Source organism: Amblyomma mixtum, chromosome 3 (genome assembly GCF_055824585.1).
Source record: "Amblyomma mixtum isolate Tamu chromosome 3, ASM5582458v1, whole genome shotgun sequence".
In the NCBI taxonomy this organism is placed as follows: domain Eukaryota; kingdom Metazoa; phylum Arthropoda; class Arachnida; order Ixodida; family Ixodidae; genus Amblyomma; species Amblyomma mixtum.
Window position 1 is genome coordinate 425310597 of NC_143014.1, and position 16609 is coordinate 425327205.

The 16609-nt window shown below is 52.8% G+C and overlaps 1 protein-coding gene across 1 annotated transcript; it reads left to right on the top strand.

Annotated features, from left to right (window-relative positions):
• The first annotated feature begins 7802 nt into the window (after positions 1-7802).
• LOC149357946 (uncharacterized) lies at positions 7803-9490 on the top strand. The gene has a single exon (XM_089576687.1). It carries the CDS (start codon positions 7991-7993, stop codon positions 9488-9490), a length of 1500 nt encoding a protein of 499 aa, XP_089432813.1. The 5' UTR covers positions 7803-7990.
• The last annotated feature ends 7119 nt before the right edge of the window (positions 9491-16609 follow it).

Here is a 16609-nt window from a genome sequence, read left to right on the forward strand (position 1 = left end):
TAGTGGCGGGCTTCACTGAAACATCACGTGTATTGTGGAGCCTGCGCCTGAAGCATATTGGTCGACAGGCTTTGCATATCTTCTTAAATACGGCGTGAATTTTCCTGCAGCGTGTTTTAACCTGTCGGCATGTTATGCACATTTTTAGAGAATTTTCAGCGGAGAAATTCCTCGGAACGATAGCCACGTGATCAGCAACGGGGGGGAGTGACGTCCAGCGCCCACAAGCCAGATATAGCGCGCACGTGGGTGTTGTCTTTCCACTGGGAGCCGGCTGGGCAGCCACTCAGACCGTTAAGGTGATGTCCCTTCGCTTTCGCACAAATGAGCCCTTTTCGGGTCTTTTCTTCAGGACGGCGGTTGCTGTCATGCAATGTTGCAGAAAAGCCTGTTCCACGCGAGATTAGGCACTAGCAGGAGCACCAGAAGGAAGCCCTGCGCGAACAAGTCCCGTTCGACTCCAGAAATGACTTTGTCCACTCTAACTTCGCGCTTGCACAGCCGCACGACGCACTTCACTAAAGAGTTTAGATTTACTGCAGTGTATTTCTATCTTTTAAGGCGAAAGCCTTTAATGCCTCATGCTGTCGTTAGCAATCCGTGTCGGCAGCCGTGTCGACAGATGTGTCCGTGTTTTGACGAGTGTCCACCGAGATATGTGAGACAGTTGCTGCGTAATTTACTTTCCTTAAATACAATTTTCAGTTTCTTCATTACGGCCCCTCTTTCTTCTTTCACTCCGACTTCCTCCCTTCCTGTACGGTGCGGTTAAGGTGTCCACCAAGATGACTGAGAATTACAGCGCCATTTCCTTTCCTCAAAAAGCGTTGCGTTCAAAGGGCAAGGCATTGCGCCGAACGGGTGGTGGCGTTCCGTGGACTCCCTGGCAGCGCTACAACACGCTGTCGCGTTCCACTCCTACAGGCGAAGCTTAAGCGCCATTAATTAACAGTCAATTAGTGTTGAGTGATTAATCAGTAATTAGTCATTAATCAGTAATGTGTCATTATTTCGCCATCAATTATATGTGACGTCATCCAGTGATGACGTCACCAGTGTCACATAGGCAAAGTGATGCGGAAAACGCTTTCGCCTCTACGCACTTTAGACAGTCAAAGTGCCCCCTGAATTGTTTTTTGCATTGGTGAGTGCGCACGCATTGAATGCGCGAGTATCTTTGTTCTCAGTCATGTGTATGTCGCCTCCTCGTCTGTGTGCATCATTGCGCTTGTATGTGTGGGTCTATGCATGCGCTTGCGGAAAGGATGTAGCGGGAAACGAGGAATAGCGCCAGGATTATGACTGCATGCGCGTTGGTGCTGGCTCGGAATCAATTTTCTTCGGCGCCGGCGGTGGGAGTTCGACAGTAAAAAAGTCTAAGTTAAGTCAGACGTTTGAAACGCCCGGGGTCGGCGTAGTTCGTCCCAAAGTGCTTACTGGGCGTACGCGCCCAGCGTCGGCGCTCTTGGCGTACTGCAGGTGACGCCAGCGAACCTCGGAGAGGCGCCACACAAGCGCTGGCACAGAAGCGGAGTCCGGTTTACAGCAATCGGAGGATCGCGGCGCTCTCCGTGGCTCTTTTCTTGAAGCTAGCTCTTTCAGGCTTCCCCCACTTTCATTCGCGGTTGAAGTTGTCCTTTCAGTCCCCCCAATCCATTTTTTTCCACGGCTTGAAATTCTTTCCCACGACTCGAGAAAGGGAGCACTAAGAACATGGAGATGCATGCCCCTTTCCGGCGTACGCCAAGAGCGCCGACGCTGGGCGCGTACGCCTGCAGGCAGGGCCCTTGGAGTTGGAGGAAAGACCCTTGTGTTCTGTGGTATGCTCTTTGCGCTACTGTAACCTTGTTCGCTCCTCAACGCGCATCTGAGGTCTCAATATTTCGTCTACATCATCGTCGTTGCATAAAAAAAGACTAATAGCCCGTGTCCAAGGCGGACGCTGTTTGTCTCTTTCGTTACCTGCAGTAAAAACAGGCGAAGTTCCATTGTCTGCGATAAAACTGGGTTAACGACCAGCACATTTAGTGGAATCACCCAGGTCCTCTATCATGTGCTCACCATCACGCTGGAGCGCGCTGTGTCAGAAATATGCCCATATCCGATTAGACGCTTCCATCGGCGGAAGCGATGGCGAGAGCGGCCAGCACTCACTTTCGGCTATACTGTAACAGGGACGGGAATACGAAAACGCTGTATCGACAAGTTCGCGACTATTTCGGAGCTCTGGCCTGTTCGGGCCTCTCAGCGCGACCACACGGACATGCGACATGCTCCCTTGCCACTGATTATGCTAAGCTGGGCGAGTTGGAGAAGATGCGTCTTGGAAAATTCAGCGCAACAAAGCGACGTGTGCGAAGGAAGGAGACCCATACGAGCGACAATATTCGCTCGTCTCAGGTTCGGCATCGCCCGTATAGTGCGGAAGATCGTGTCGCAAGTTCGCACGGGTACTTGGCATTTAGGCTATGTTATTTCTTAGCAAGCCATATTTATAATAAATGTGCCTAGATGACAAAACCTGATAGTAATTTGCTGGGTCGATAATAACTGCATGGGAGACAAGAGGGTCGGTTAGAGAGGAGGCGTTGCTTCGCGAGAGGAATTCGAAGAAAGATAAGTTGAACGAATGTGGACTGAAAGACCACACGGCATTCGTAGTGACCAAACCCACGGCTTCCGCCTGTCACGCTCCATGGAGTCACTTGTTTACCAGCGTCGCTCCTAAACGTGGCGGCGAATGTAAATTGTTAATTGTGGGGTTCAGCGTCTCGAATTGCGACATGTATGAGGGATGCCGTAGTGGAGGGCTCCGGATTAATTTAGAGTATACTTAGAGCTCTTTAACTTGCGCTGACATCGCACAGCGCACAAATGTCTTTGCATTTCGCCTCCATCGAGATGCGGCCACCGTGGCCAGAGCTCGATCCCGCGACCTTGAGTTAGCAGGCGAACGCCAAAGCCACTGACCCACTCCGGCAGGTCTTATGGCGGATCCACCAGCACGCAGGCGCCACTTGGAACGGAGTTATGGAACATACAACTACAGTATAGAATATAACAACAGCAACTGGCAACAACCGCAATGATCCTGAGTATTACTGCGCTAACAAACCACTGCGGCAAAGGAAATCAGCGCGTTAATGTTTCACTTTGTTAAACAAGTTAAAGGCATCAAAACTGCTGCGCTGATAATTTCGCCTTATGATAAACTTCCTGTTCATCACTGCTTTCTTGCCGCGGAGGAGCACTATGTGGCGATCATGAATGCGGACGGAGCTGCACTGTATGCTTAATTTCTATCCACCTGAAGCTAAAATCTCTTTGCGGTACAGGTGCGCGAGAGTGCGAAAGGGCTGGCCCGGTACATCACTTGTGAGTCATCGAAAGGAATGACCAACGAACTTGAGTTTCCGTGGCTGTAGGTGACCGTTGGTTTCGTTTAGTCAACTGCTCTACTTCTGCCACGCTGCCCCCGAGACTCGCTATTTGATAGCATGTTCTGGGGGACATGTCATACTACTCATTCTCCTCCGCGGCGTTGCCTGTACAGCCCCCCTGCAGCCCATTCCCGAGCATAACCGCAGAGGGCAGATTCTAGAGAACGCCTACTTTGAGCGGTCCTCGAGCCTCTCACGACTCAGGCCCACCTGGACAAACTCTGGTCAGAAGGTGATGACGAGTGTTTTCAACTACGACAAAATACGACGCTGATGCTCAGGCCGTTTACCCCGGAGGAAACCCCTCGTGCAGCTATCTCTGTAAGACGCAATTAAGTTGCATATGGAGCCGAGGACGAAACCTTGCCAGGCGAGCGGCAGATGGCGCGAAAGCGTGACGGCGACTGACAGCAGCTTCGCATTTCGTGTCAAACACACCGAGAGGGGCAAGCCACGATATGCGCGTTGCATGTGCAGTCTGGATACGAGGGCTCTCATAGTCAGTGCCTCCTAGAATGAAGAGGCCCCTGCACTCTTCCTGTGATGTCACCACCTTGACCGGTTGACCATATCATGGCATGAATTTGGAACACAAAGCTCAAGAAGCGGCAGCCGCCGCGTTCATCGCTTCTTAACACAGGAAGAGTGCAGGGGCCTTTTCTTTCTAGGAGGCAGAGCCAGAGCGCACAATGCTGATCTTGCTCACGGTTTCAATCCTCCGAATGACTCAAAGATAACGTCAGCAGTAGGAAAAGTTGGCAAAGTGTGAGATGGCTGCACGCAGCGAAGGAGATGTCAAGCTGTCGCACTGCTGAGCCAGTACGCAGATTCTCTTACATGCCAGTTGGCGCCGCACGCGCCTGGTGCGTGGCCGATGCACTGCGAGGTCCGGCGACGGGTGCTGGGGGACATCCGCGGCAGGAAAGAGCCTCGCTCCGTCGACGCGCTGTACTCGTGCACGGGGCGTAAGCGCATGTCGTCGTCCATCAGGGACTGGCTCTGATCGCTGCCGAAGGGCTCATGGCGAAGGGCCCCGGCCGGGCTGCTCTTGCGTAGCGAGGGCTTCCACGACGTCAGGTGCGGACCGGCCAAGAGGTGCCGGTACCTGCTCGCGGAAAGGTCTTCGTTGGTATGGGTTGTTCGGCCGATCTGCGTGAACGAAGAGTCGTCGCTTTCCACAGGCCAGCTCCCAGGGGACAGTGTCAAGGGGGAGATCCTTGGATAAGACTCCGTGGACACGGCACTTGGCATTGGCGTCTCGCAATCTTCCTTGATGGCGGCTGGGTCTATGGTCACACGGCGACTCGCCGAGCCGGCGGACGCTCGGCTTGCCATTGAAATCCGCCTTTTCGTAGGTTCGACTAGTTGTGGTTTCGCCGCGATGAGCTGAGAACCGGTGAAATGCGGCGAAGCAGGCAAGGTGCCGGGCCGGGAACCAACGGCCCGGTTGGCCACGACGTCACTGCCATCTGTGGTCGGAAATAGTTCTATGCTGCCGCGGGATCTCTGGAGCCGTTGCTCTGTTTGCCTAAGCTTTTCTTCCGGTGAGAGCTCCGAAGGCCAAGACATTCGGCCGCTCACCGAGACGCCGCGGCCCTGTGTTCCGGCTGGGCGTTGCGTCGTTTCTTCCTTACTCCCACCCGCTGCCGATCCTGCTTGACTGCAAAGCACTGGAGCAGTGGCTGCTAATTGCGCGGCGCTACCCGCCAGGAAGAGGCCCTCAGGGAGGGGGCCCACCATCTGGAAATCGAATTCTGAGCCTGACCTCCTGTGGGAGGCCCGCTTGATGGCAATGCTCTGAGCAGCATCTTCTGTTTCCGAAGTGTTCTCCTGAGCCGGACGTCTGAGAGCACTTTTAAGAGGCGCGGATTTGCGTTCCAACGCAGCCTGAGATTCCTGGCCGTTCTTGCGTCTTGTAACAGTTTGCCGGGAAGATGTACCTTGCGGTGACAGCCCATCCATGCTTAGCCCATCAGACTGTCCTCAGCTGTCCTCTTCCTCGTCGGCATCCATTAGAGCACGTTCCCGGTGAGGGTAGTTGGGTAAGAGGCCCAACATAAAGCTTTTCATAAGGTTTCCTTCACAACAGAAAATTACGGGATGATCAGACATCTGACACTACAATTTTGCGAAAGAAGCTGGATTTCCCGTCGATGCTTTTACCCCTGTTACCTGGGCACAAAAAATGACATTACAGGCACCCAATGCTCTAAGTTGCTTAATTTCATTATTTCCGTCGCCGATGCTACGCACCGAGGTTTAATGTCATTTGACTTTGGGATGATGATGCTCTATAAATTTTATTAAAATGTTGATAAGCGTAAAACACTTTCGGAAATTGTTGTCAGGGTTAGAAAAATACAATAAAGGTATTTTTCAGCAGATAGTGTTCATTTGGATGTGTCTCTTGCCAACTTCGTCGGTTGTTTTTCGGCCGCGTGCGGTCACGTTACCTGTATAGACGTTTAATTGAACTAGGTGTTATAAATATATTTTTTGTTACTTAATAGAGTTCTTTATATGCAAAATATATGCTAGTTGGCATACCATGCGGACCAATTCCATCATCAAAATCAGGTCGAATGATTGGTTTATTGGTTTGGTTTATGGGGGTTTAACGTCCCAAATCGAAATTTCGACCACGTGGGGTTCTTTAAGGCCGATTCACACGACGGTCCGTTCGCCCGCGGCCCGCGCATCACGTGTTCATACGCCACTAAAAACTGGCCTGCGATCCGATGGCTCCAAGCGTATCATCACCATCATCGTCAGCCTGACTACGCCCACTGCAGGGCCAAGGCCTCTCCCATGTCTCTCCAATTAACCCTGTCCTTTGCCAGATGCGGCCATTGTAACCCCGCGAACTTCTTAATCTCATCCGCCCACCTAACTTTCTGCCGCCCCCTGCTACGCTTGCCTTCTCTTGGAATTCACTCCGTTACCCTCAAGGACCAGCGGTTATCTTGCCATCGCAAGATAACCGAAGGAATCTAGAGGAATCTGAACTCGTATTTTTACCGCTGGAACTCCATCTACACGTTCCGAGCGTTCTTGGAAACTTTGAATTATTGCCCCGTGTGGCTGATTTCCCTAATTTAAATCGGATTAACGTCGGACTCCAGCCTTTTTTTTTAATTCCCTGCGAACGGTGGGAGGAGTCGACCAACCTTTCACTCAGCTCCGTGGCGGCTTGCCGCTCTGCCATCGGCGGAGTGATACGTAGTGATCGGCGAAAGCAAAGAGTCCACGCGTATTTTTATTTCCGTGGTCCTAATTTGCAGCTATGTAGTCTCTGATTAGACCTATTTATTCACGGAAACCTAAACGAAACAAAATAAAAGCGAAAGTAAAGCGGCCACGCGACTGCCTGAAAGGCACTCCATGCATTGGTCGACTCCTCCCACCGCATGCGGGGAATTCAAAAAAAAAAAAGAAAAGGCGGGAGCCGGACGTTATTCCGTTTTAATTAGGGAAATCGGTGGCACAGGGCAATCAATCGAAGTTTCTAAGAATGCTGAGAACGTGTAGATCGAGTTCCCGCGGCAAAGAGACGAGTTAAGATTCCTCTTCAGTGCACCTTAAAGGACCAGCGGTTATCTTGCCTTCGCATTACATGCCCTGTCCAAGCCCACTTGGTCCTCTTGATTTCAACTAGGATGTCATTAACCCGCGTTTGTTCCCTCACCCACTCCGCCCGCTTCCGATCTCTTAACATTACACCTATCATTTTTCTTTCCATAGCTCACTGCGTTGTTCCTAAATTACGCTGAACCCTATTCGTTAGCCTCCACGCGTTTATGCCCCATAGGTGAGTACCGATAAGATACAGCTGTTGTATACTTTTCTCTTGAGGGTTATTGGTAAACTGCCATTTATGATCTGAGAGAACCTGCCATATGCGCTCCACCCCATTCTAATTCTTCTAGTTATTTCCCTCTCATGATCCGGATCAGCGGTCACTACCTGCCCTAAGTAGACATATTCTCTTACTACTTAACTGCTGTTTCCTTGCTAGGCTGTTGAAGGAGCAGACGACGCGCTGGGTGTACCACAGTTGCCAGATTATTGTAAAGTGTTTGGCAATGCTGGTCCAACTGGTTTTTCCTCCCGACCCGTGGCTGTGCGTCTGCATGAAAGAATTACTTTATTATTGAACCGCGGAGGAAGTCCTGCGAAGCGGGTGCGGCCCTTTGTCCAATTCCTCATTGGCCTGGGCCATCTTGCTAGGTCAGTTGCCAGAGCTAGCGCACGCATCTTCGCGGTCCGCCGCTAATTGACTCGCTCCGCGCCCACCGACCGGAGCAGACGTGCGCGGATGGGCTCCCACCCGACCCCGACGGCTGCGAGTATCTTTCCCCACCATCGCCTGCTGTGAGCCGGCTGCCTCGACCGCCTCCCTACCGACCCGACCGGTTCGGCGCGGAACCTGCTTGCCGGATCGACGGCGCCACGGTATGAGTGCCTTCCGCTCGCCTCCCGCGCCTCGTCTCCGTGCTTCGTGTTGGCGGTTCTCATCGAAATAATTTCCCGTGAGGCCACAGGACCACCAAATGGCCACTGGATCGTCGATGAGCGGTGCGACACCGCTATGCGGCACCTCCGCGAATGCATTCTCTCCAAACCCGTCCCACGACGACTCCGAAATGGATTCCCGTGACACTTCTCCGCAGAACCAGGATCTTCTGTCCTCTTCGTCCGTGTTGAATGCGGGCTCACCTCTTGGCGGTGGCCCAGGCTGGGAGCACGCACTCGGCAAGCGACGGGCAAAGAAGCTCCGCAGACAGGCCAGGCAAAATCAAAATCCATCCACTCCGGACTCTTCTGCCTCCGTGGGCGGAAACCCGCCGAACACGTCTGGACAATCATCGAACGCAATCCGTCCACCGGGAACTCGCCGTCCCAAGCTTCAACCACTACCGAAAAATGACATCAAAGTCGTCATTCGACCGACACGCGGACTACCACTCAAGGCCTATCCGGCTCGGGTCATTTCGGCAGCGCTCGTTCGTTCCTGCCGAGACCCGACCAAGGTAAAGGACAAATACATTCTTCGCCCTCATGTCGGGTCCAACATCCTTGTAGTCAGCACCCCGCACGAAGAAACAGCGGCGGAGCTTTGCCAGATCACCCACCTCACCCTGGACGAGAGCCCCCACCCCGTGCGAGCGTACGTCCCTTTCCCAGCCACCACACTCCGAGGGGTCATTCACGGACTCGATCCCCGGGAGACACGCGACACCCTCATGGCGGGGGTGCGGATCAGAGACCATCGCATTGAGCTGTTAGACGCCAGAATCCTAGGCTCTTCGACGACAGCCCTTCTTACACTCGAAGGGCCCAAACTTCCCCGGTCCGTATACTACGACGGCTGCGAATACCCGTGCTTCACGTACAGGCCAGCCAGGCAATTCTGCCAGATTTGTATGCAACCCGGACACCGCCCGGACGTCTGCCCGACACCAAAGGTCAAAGTCTGCCGCCTGTGCGGGGCCCAGGACCCACCCCTAACACACCAATGCCAACCCAAGTGCGGACTGTGCGCCGGCCAGCACGAGACGGGAATCCGGGAGTGCCCGAAACGTCTAAAGCCAGCCAGAACACCGCGACCCGCCACTGACAAAGGCGACAAGAAGACGGCTCACCAGTCCCGTAAAGACATGGGACCCAAGATCTACTACAACAAATGGTTCTCATCGGACGACGAGGACACTACGGGTCGCAGCGAGAGCGGCAGCCGCTCACGGAGCCGCTCCAACTCCAGATCCCGGACGAAGACACCAGTCCCGCCCCCAGGTCTTCCGGCCACGGACGGCGGAAAACCAGCTAAGAAGACGCCACCACAAGGCCAAAAGCAGGTGAGCTGGGCAGAGAGAGTACAGGGACTTCCCGCTCCTTCAAACGACCCCCGTTTCCAACAGCTGCAGGCTACCATTGCGTCCCAAAGCGCCAAGATAGCCGACCAAAACACAAAAATTAAGGCCCTAACGTCCAAATTAGAACAGGTCCTCCAACAAAATCAAGTACCCCTGCACCCACGCAAAGACGCATAGCCACCCCTCGCAAAATCGACAGAACATGTAACCGTCCAAACGCTCCGCGACATTGAAGAACGGATAATGAACTCCCTGCAAGTCTCAATGTCCACGATTCTCCAAACACTAACGGAGAAAATAGAAACTATTCACCATACACTCGCGCAACACGAGGCTATTCTAAATCAGCATACAACTATAATTCATGCACTTCAAACTCAATACCGTAAACGAGCCTCGTCGGACGAACACAGCCAGGGCCCCTCGCAATTACGCAGTCGCACCAGCTCAGTTAGCAGCGATGCGGGTCGCACCTCATTCCAAAAAGCCCAAGATGGCTATGCAGCCTAAAAACAGCCAAAATGCAGAACACATAGAAATCTGGCAGTGGAACTGTAGAGGTTACAAGCGCAAAGCGGGTCTCCTGAAACAGTTCATTGCCACCACTCCAATCCGTCCAGATCTTATCTGCCTGCAGGAAGTGGGAGCCGATAAGGCCCCGACGCTGGCGGGATACTACACGATTAGTCAGCCCCTGATGCCATCGGTTGCGATCTTAGTGGCAAAAGAGATAACTGTCGTGGAACACGCCCTACCGGTACCGGACGCTGAACACTTGACGGTCGAGGTTGTGCCCAACAAGCGTGGCCGAGCAAGTACCTTTGTCATAAACATCTACAAGCCCCCCAAGCCTAGGAGAGGGGACTTCACAGATCTACTATTGGCTGTCTCTCACAAAGCGCAGCGTAATCAGCTCGTGATCGTGGGAGATTTCAACGCGCCCCACAGAGAGTGGGGGTATCGCGATAACACTGCAAGAGGTCAGTCTATAGTGAAAGCGATACACACGATAGGACTGGAACTCCTAACTAATCCTGCCTTTCCGACACGAGAGGGAAACAGTGTGTCTAGAGACTCCTGTCCTGACCTAACCCTGGTCAAGAACGTAAGCCATTCGAAGTGGACCAACCTAACGGAAACATTGGGAAGCGACCACTGTATCCTAAGCACCTCCATCACTTCGTCCAAAATCCGGAGGAGCATTGGACCAGCCAGAATAACGGACTGGCCAAAATTTCGCAACTCGGAATTCCCCACGGGACATATCGAGTCTATTCAGGATTGGAGCACGGCGCTCCGCCAGGCTCACAACACCGCCACCGAAGTCGTACAGCGCACAAACGAGACACCTGAGATAGACAGGCATCTACTCAAGTTATGGGATCAGCGCGCGAAACTCGTTCGCCGTTGGAAGACCCAAAAGTTGAACCGACAACTTCGAACCCGTATAGTCGAGCTCACGGAAGAGGCACAAACGTATGCCACGCAACTCTCGCATCAGAACTGGCAACATTTCTGCGAGTCACTGCGAGGCTCTTTGGGCTCGTCTCGGACATGGGCAATTCTCAGAAACTTGATGGACCCAAGCAAGTCTAAGTGCGAGGCGACCCGTACACTCAAGCGGATTTCCCACCTGTTCCTGGGCGACGACGCAGCTCTTCTCGCAGCGCTACGCGACAGATACATAGGCACTGGGACTACAACACCTAACACGACTAGCTACCAGGGCACCCAAAATCGAGCTTTGGACGCCCCCATAACTACGGCAGAAGTATACGCTGCGGCGCGATCCTGCGTTCGTAATACGGCGGCAGGTGCGGACAAAATCACCAACGCCATAATACGCAACCTCAGCAAGGACCAAATTCAGGACCTAACTCAATACATTAACGAAGAGCTCTGGGAAAAGAATTTCATCCCTCAAGAGTGGAAACACTCCGAAATCATCGTCATTCCAAAGCCGGGAAAACTGCCCACACTTGAGGCGCTCCGCCCCATCTCGCTCACGTCGTGTCTGGGCAAGCTATACGAGAGGGTGATCCAAACTCGTCTGCAGAACTATATCGAAGACAGCAACCTCTTCCCTCCTTCCATGATAGGCTTCCGATCCGGGCTATCTACTCAAGACGCTTTCCTTCTAATCAAGGAGGAGGTACTGGCGCACGTTCCCAGCGGAGGGGAGCACCTTGTGATGGCCCTTGATCTCAAAGGTGCCTTCGACAACGTGTCTCACGATGCCATCCTCACAGAACTGAACAACCTAAATTGTGGGGAACGTGTCTTTCACTACGTCCAAAATTTCCTATCCAACAGAACAGCTACGATCGGCATAGGAGGCACACGCTCGGAACCCCAGGACATGCCGCACAAAGGCACGCCTCAGGGTTCGATCATCTCCCCTCTCCTTTTCAATATCGCCATGGTTGGAGTGGCTCGCAGCCTTCAAACCGTATCGAACATCGGATTCACACTGTACGCCGACGACATAACAATCTGGACTACCAAAGGCTCTCTGGCGGCCAAAGAAGAAACTCTGCAGAAAGCTGCCACCTGTGTCGAGAACGCAGCCGCCCAGTGCGGACTATGCTGTGCGCCGGAAAAGTCAGAGATCATCCGCATAGAAGGACGTAACTACAAGTATCCAGGAGACATTCAGGTCCTCCTACACGGCGTCCCCGTCCGGGAGACCCGTCAGATCCGCATCCTCGGCTTATGGCTCCAGAGTAATAGGAAATCCACCCACGCTATCAAGCTCTTATCCACCACAACACAGCAAGTCGCCAAAATGATCAGGAGGGTGGCACGCAACCGGACAGGCATGCGGGAGGAGGACACGCTGCGCCTCGTCCAGGCACTTGTGGTGAGCCGCATTTCCTACGGCCTACCGTACCTGCAATTAACTCGACAAGAACTCACCAAAGTCAATTCCATGTTGCGTACTGCATACAAACATGCGCTGGGCCTTCCTATCTACACTTCAAACGCCAAGCTAGAGGCCCTCGGCCTATGCAACTCGTTCGAGGAGATCCAGGAGGCTGTTCTCCTCTCGCAACGTGCACGCCTCCTTCGCACGGACACCGGTAGGCAGACTCTGGAGCGGGTGGGCTACCCGGCAGACGTCCAGATAATACAGAGCACGACCAACCTCCCAACAACATATCGCTCGCGGGTGCACGTCGCCCCGATTCCCAAAAACATGTCGAGCGAAGCCGGCTCGGGCAGACGCTCAGCCAGAATCGACTACGTGAAGCGGACGGCGGCACGCAGCCCCCACACGGTGTACGTCGACGCAGCAACACACAGCGAGGCCACGCGGGCAACGGCAGTTGCTGTGAACTCCTCCCACAACGAGGTTGTCAGCGCCTCTTTGAAACACACGACGATCGTGGAAGCAGAAGTGGCAGCAATCCTACTGGCGATCCAGTACGGCGACGCCCGTGACCAGGGTGTGCACGTCATGACAGACTCCCAAGCAGCCTGTCGGCTCCTACTTGCAGGCAGAATACCTAAAAGGCTGTTGGGCATAGTAACCAACTCTATGAGCGCTAATTCCTCCCTCAAGCATCAGATAACGTGGGTGCCTGGTCACGCGGGATTAGAGGGCAACGAGGTCGCGGACGCACTAGCTCGAGGACATACCAACCGAGCGGGCTCCAACCCCGACCCAAGCTCTCTTACCGAAGTTCCCGTCACCTACAACACGCGACTCCACTTTCTAAGATCACAACGACAGCACTTTCCCCCTCCGCATAAAAAGCTTAACGCTCAAGAATCTCGGGACTGGAGGCAACTCCAGACCGATACATTCCCCAATCTTCACAAATACAACATCATTTTCCCCGAGCGCTATGAAGGAGAATGCCCGTGGTGCGAAGACCGGCCCGATGCATACCACATTACATGGGGATGTAAGGGCCCGAAACCCCCGGACATCACAACACATAGAACGAAGGAGCAATGGGAGACCTCTCTGCTCAGCTCAGAGCTTGATCAGCAGCGCTCACTCGTTGCGCAGGCTAGAGCGGCAGCCAAGGCCAGTGGAGTCTTGAAATGAAGACACCACCCATTGTACATTTCTCCTCGAGCATTTTGTTTTGCTTGTCAATAAAGTTTTCTACTACTACTGCCGCTAATTCCCGCGAGGGGAGAGGCACCTGAGCTTCCTTGCTTGACCAGTCCGCGGGCCGACAGCGCGCCTCTCATGTGGTGCGCGGGCTGCGGGCGAACGGATTGTGTGAATTGTCCTTAACGTGCGCTGACATCGCACAGTACAAGAGCCTTTAGAATTTCTCCTCCATCGAAATCCGACCGCCGTGGCTTGGATCGAATCCGCGTCCTTCGGGACAGCAGCCGAGCACCATAACACTGAGCCACCGCGGCGGCTGTCAACAGAGCGTAAGATCCTGGCACCGTGAGCACTGTAATCGACTGCCCTCAAGGCCTACAAGGCACTGTTTTACTTCCGGAGTGCGACTGGCTTGAGGGACCAATTGTGACCGTGCCCCTCGCCCCTTTTCTCTTTCTCTTCTCAATCCCATCAACCCTCTTCCCCAGCGCAGGGTAACCAACCAGAACACCCTTCTGGATAGCACCCTAGCCTTGCCTCTTCCTCTCTCTTGCGACTAGAGTTAGATATTTAAAATTTTGCATAATTAATTTTGGCTAATTAGCTGATTAAGCGGAATTCGAAAAGCACTCGGACGAGCGCCACACGACAGCAAACAAGCGGTATTTGCTTTTACCCAGCTATGGTGTTACATGAAAAACACTGTCGATCCTTTCCATCGGGCGAGGGAGATGTCAAAACGCCTCCCCTCTGGACTATTGCATACCGGTACTGCTGCCGCTTCCACCGTGCTATACTTCATCTCACAAGTTGTTTGCAGCACTGTGAAATGCAGAGATCTCTTGTCCATTCAGGGCCAAGGAAAACAACAAATTATTCCTCAAATATTTGAGCTTTGTTGTGATTATTTTGAAATTATTATCGCAATAATTGAAAAGGTCGTTCACGCTGGTGTTTTGGAAGTACAGCAGTCGTTTTATTCGCTTATTAAATTAGCAGAGTCCGCACGAACATATAGCATTGCGGAGGCCTGCTGTGAAGTGTTGCGCCCTTGGAGGAAGGAGAGAACTCCACGGGTGCCCCGCTATTCGTAAACATGGCGTCCGCCCAGTCGGCCGAACCTCCTGCTTGCAGTAGCTCGGCATTGGTGCTCTTTCCTTCTCAGGAATGGAGCCACTATAGTCGCCACTATGGCTACTGAGCAATCGACGGCTTTCTCGCAATCATGAAGGCTGTAATATAGAGGTTAGTTATATTATGTGCTTTTATCTGTCACCTGATTGATGGTGTGAATATGTTCTATTGTTGAGTAACCTTTCCGAAAGCCAGCCTGGTCTTTTGGTAGGCTGAAATCGAAGGTTGGTCTGTCTCGATTAGCGATAATCTTAGAAGTGTTAATCGTTGGGCTAGTTTGTACTGTAGTTGGGACATATTCACGAAATAACAGTGCAACCACTCCAGGCCAAAGGAGACACACAGAAGGAATGGCGGAAAGGACGAACACAGCGGTGACTCTAAACTCCTCATTCAGGGGCAAAACACACAGCTTTTATATCGGCTCAGACCTGCTCTGGCGCAAACCGTACAGGTACACGTGCTCCAAATTTATTGTAAATAATAAATAAATATTTATTATTTATCTTCACTTCCTGGAAGTTCGGTGCACAGCCATTACAAGTGCGACAGCGCTCAACAAGATTGGCACCCTCATCGTTCTTGCTCCCTCAGCCGGTCGTTGACGCAGCGCCCCGTCTGGCCATTTGTGGAATGCGACATCGGCGTTGTCTATGAAGTCCCACTGTCATGTGGCAAATACTACATTGGCCAGACGTTAAAGATCACCAGGTGGTCGAAATTATTCCAGAGACCTCCACTATGGCACCTCTTTCCCTCTTTCTTCTTTCACTCCTACCTTCCTCCCTTCCCTTACGGCGCGGTTCAGGTGTCCGCCGAGATATGTGAGACATATACTGCAAAGCGGAAAGTTGGGCAAGTTGGATAACGTTCGTGATGTAAAAAATAGCGCACAGGGAACACACGGGACGGAAAGTAAACGACGCAGACAAGCGCAGACAATCGCTTGTCTGCGTCGCGATTTACTTTCCGTCCCGTGTGTTCCCTGTGCGCTATTTTTTACATCATGGACATATACTGCGCCATTTCCTTTCCCCAAAAACCAATTTACCTATTTATTTGCGGAGCGTTGTGTGTCAACGTCCGGCTGAGGGAGCAAGAACGATGAGGGTGCCATTCTTGTTGAGCACTGTCGCACTTGTATAGCCTGTACAGCCGCCCACAGACTTAACACGGATGACGGAAAGCGTGGCCTGGACTGCCGTCAGCGCCACGAAGCAATAGTCATTGGTGCGAGACAATGCTCTCGGTATGTTTGCGGTGGCGGACGATAGCTGGTGCGCAGCTCGCTTTTACTGCTTTTCCGCTTGTGCCTGATCGCCGCGTGGACAGCGCGCTCGTCACGGGGGCGTTTAAGAGCCTTTTTCTCGCCGATTCGGCCTCCACGGACGGCCCCGGCAACGCTCTTTGCAGTTTTCTTATCGCGGCAGCCAGGAACTGCCCGCTAAGCTGCCGCGGATCGCACCTTCTATCACCAGACACCACAAACATTTCGAGAGCATTATCTCGCACCCGATGACTATCGCTTCATGGCGCTGACGGCAGTCCAGGCTACGCATTCCGTCATTCGTGTTAAGTCTGTGGGCGGCTGTACATCGAACTTTCAGGAAGCGAAGATACTGAGCAGATGCAGGTTGCAAACCACTCGGGAGAAGCGTACTATATCAGGAATGTTGGGCCACGTTGTGTTAGTGATATCTTGATTGCATCGTATAAAGGGGAAAAAATGTTTCTTTCGCGGGTTTTTCGCTAAAGTTGGAGCACGTGCACCTGTACGGTTTGTGCCTGCGCAGGTCTGAGCGTGTGTAAAAGCTTTGTTTTGCCCCTGAATGAACAGTTGAGAGCTAGCGCTGTGTGTGTCCTTCCCGCCCTTCCTTATGTGTGTCAATTCTTTGGACCGTAGCCGTTGCGCTGTTATTTCGTGAATAACCTTAGTAAATACCTTGTAAACAATGGACAGTAAGCTGATCAGTGTGCAATTTTTCAATTCCTTGACGTCCTCCATCTCAAGGGTTAAGATGATGTTAACGATCTTCAAGATACTGCACTCTCAGGTCGCGAGGCGCTGCGCACACAAGGGGTCAAGTTTTTCTAGC

What these genes read in the sequence shown, in the direction of transcription:
- LOC149357946 (XM_089576687.1), top strand. Translation starts at nt 7,991, where the DNA reads ATGGCCACTGGATCGTCGATGAGCGGTGCGACACCGCTATGCGGCACC.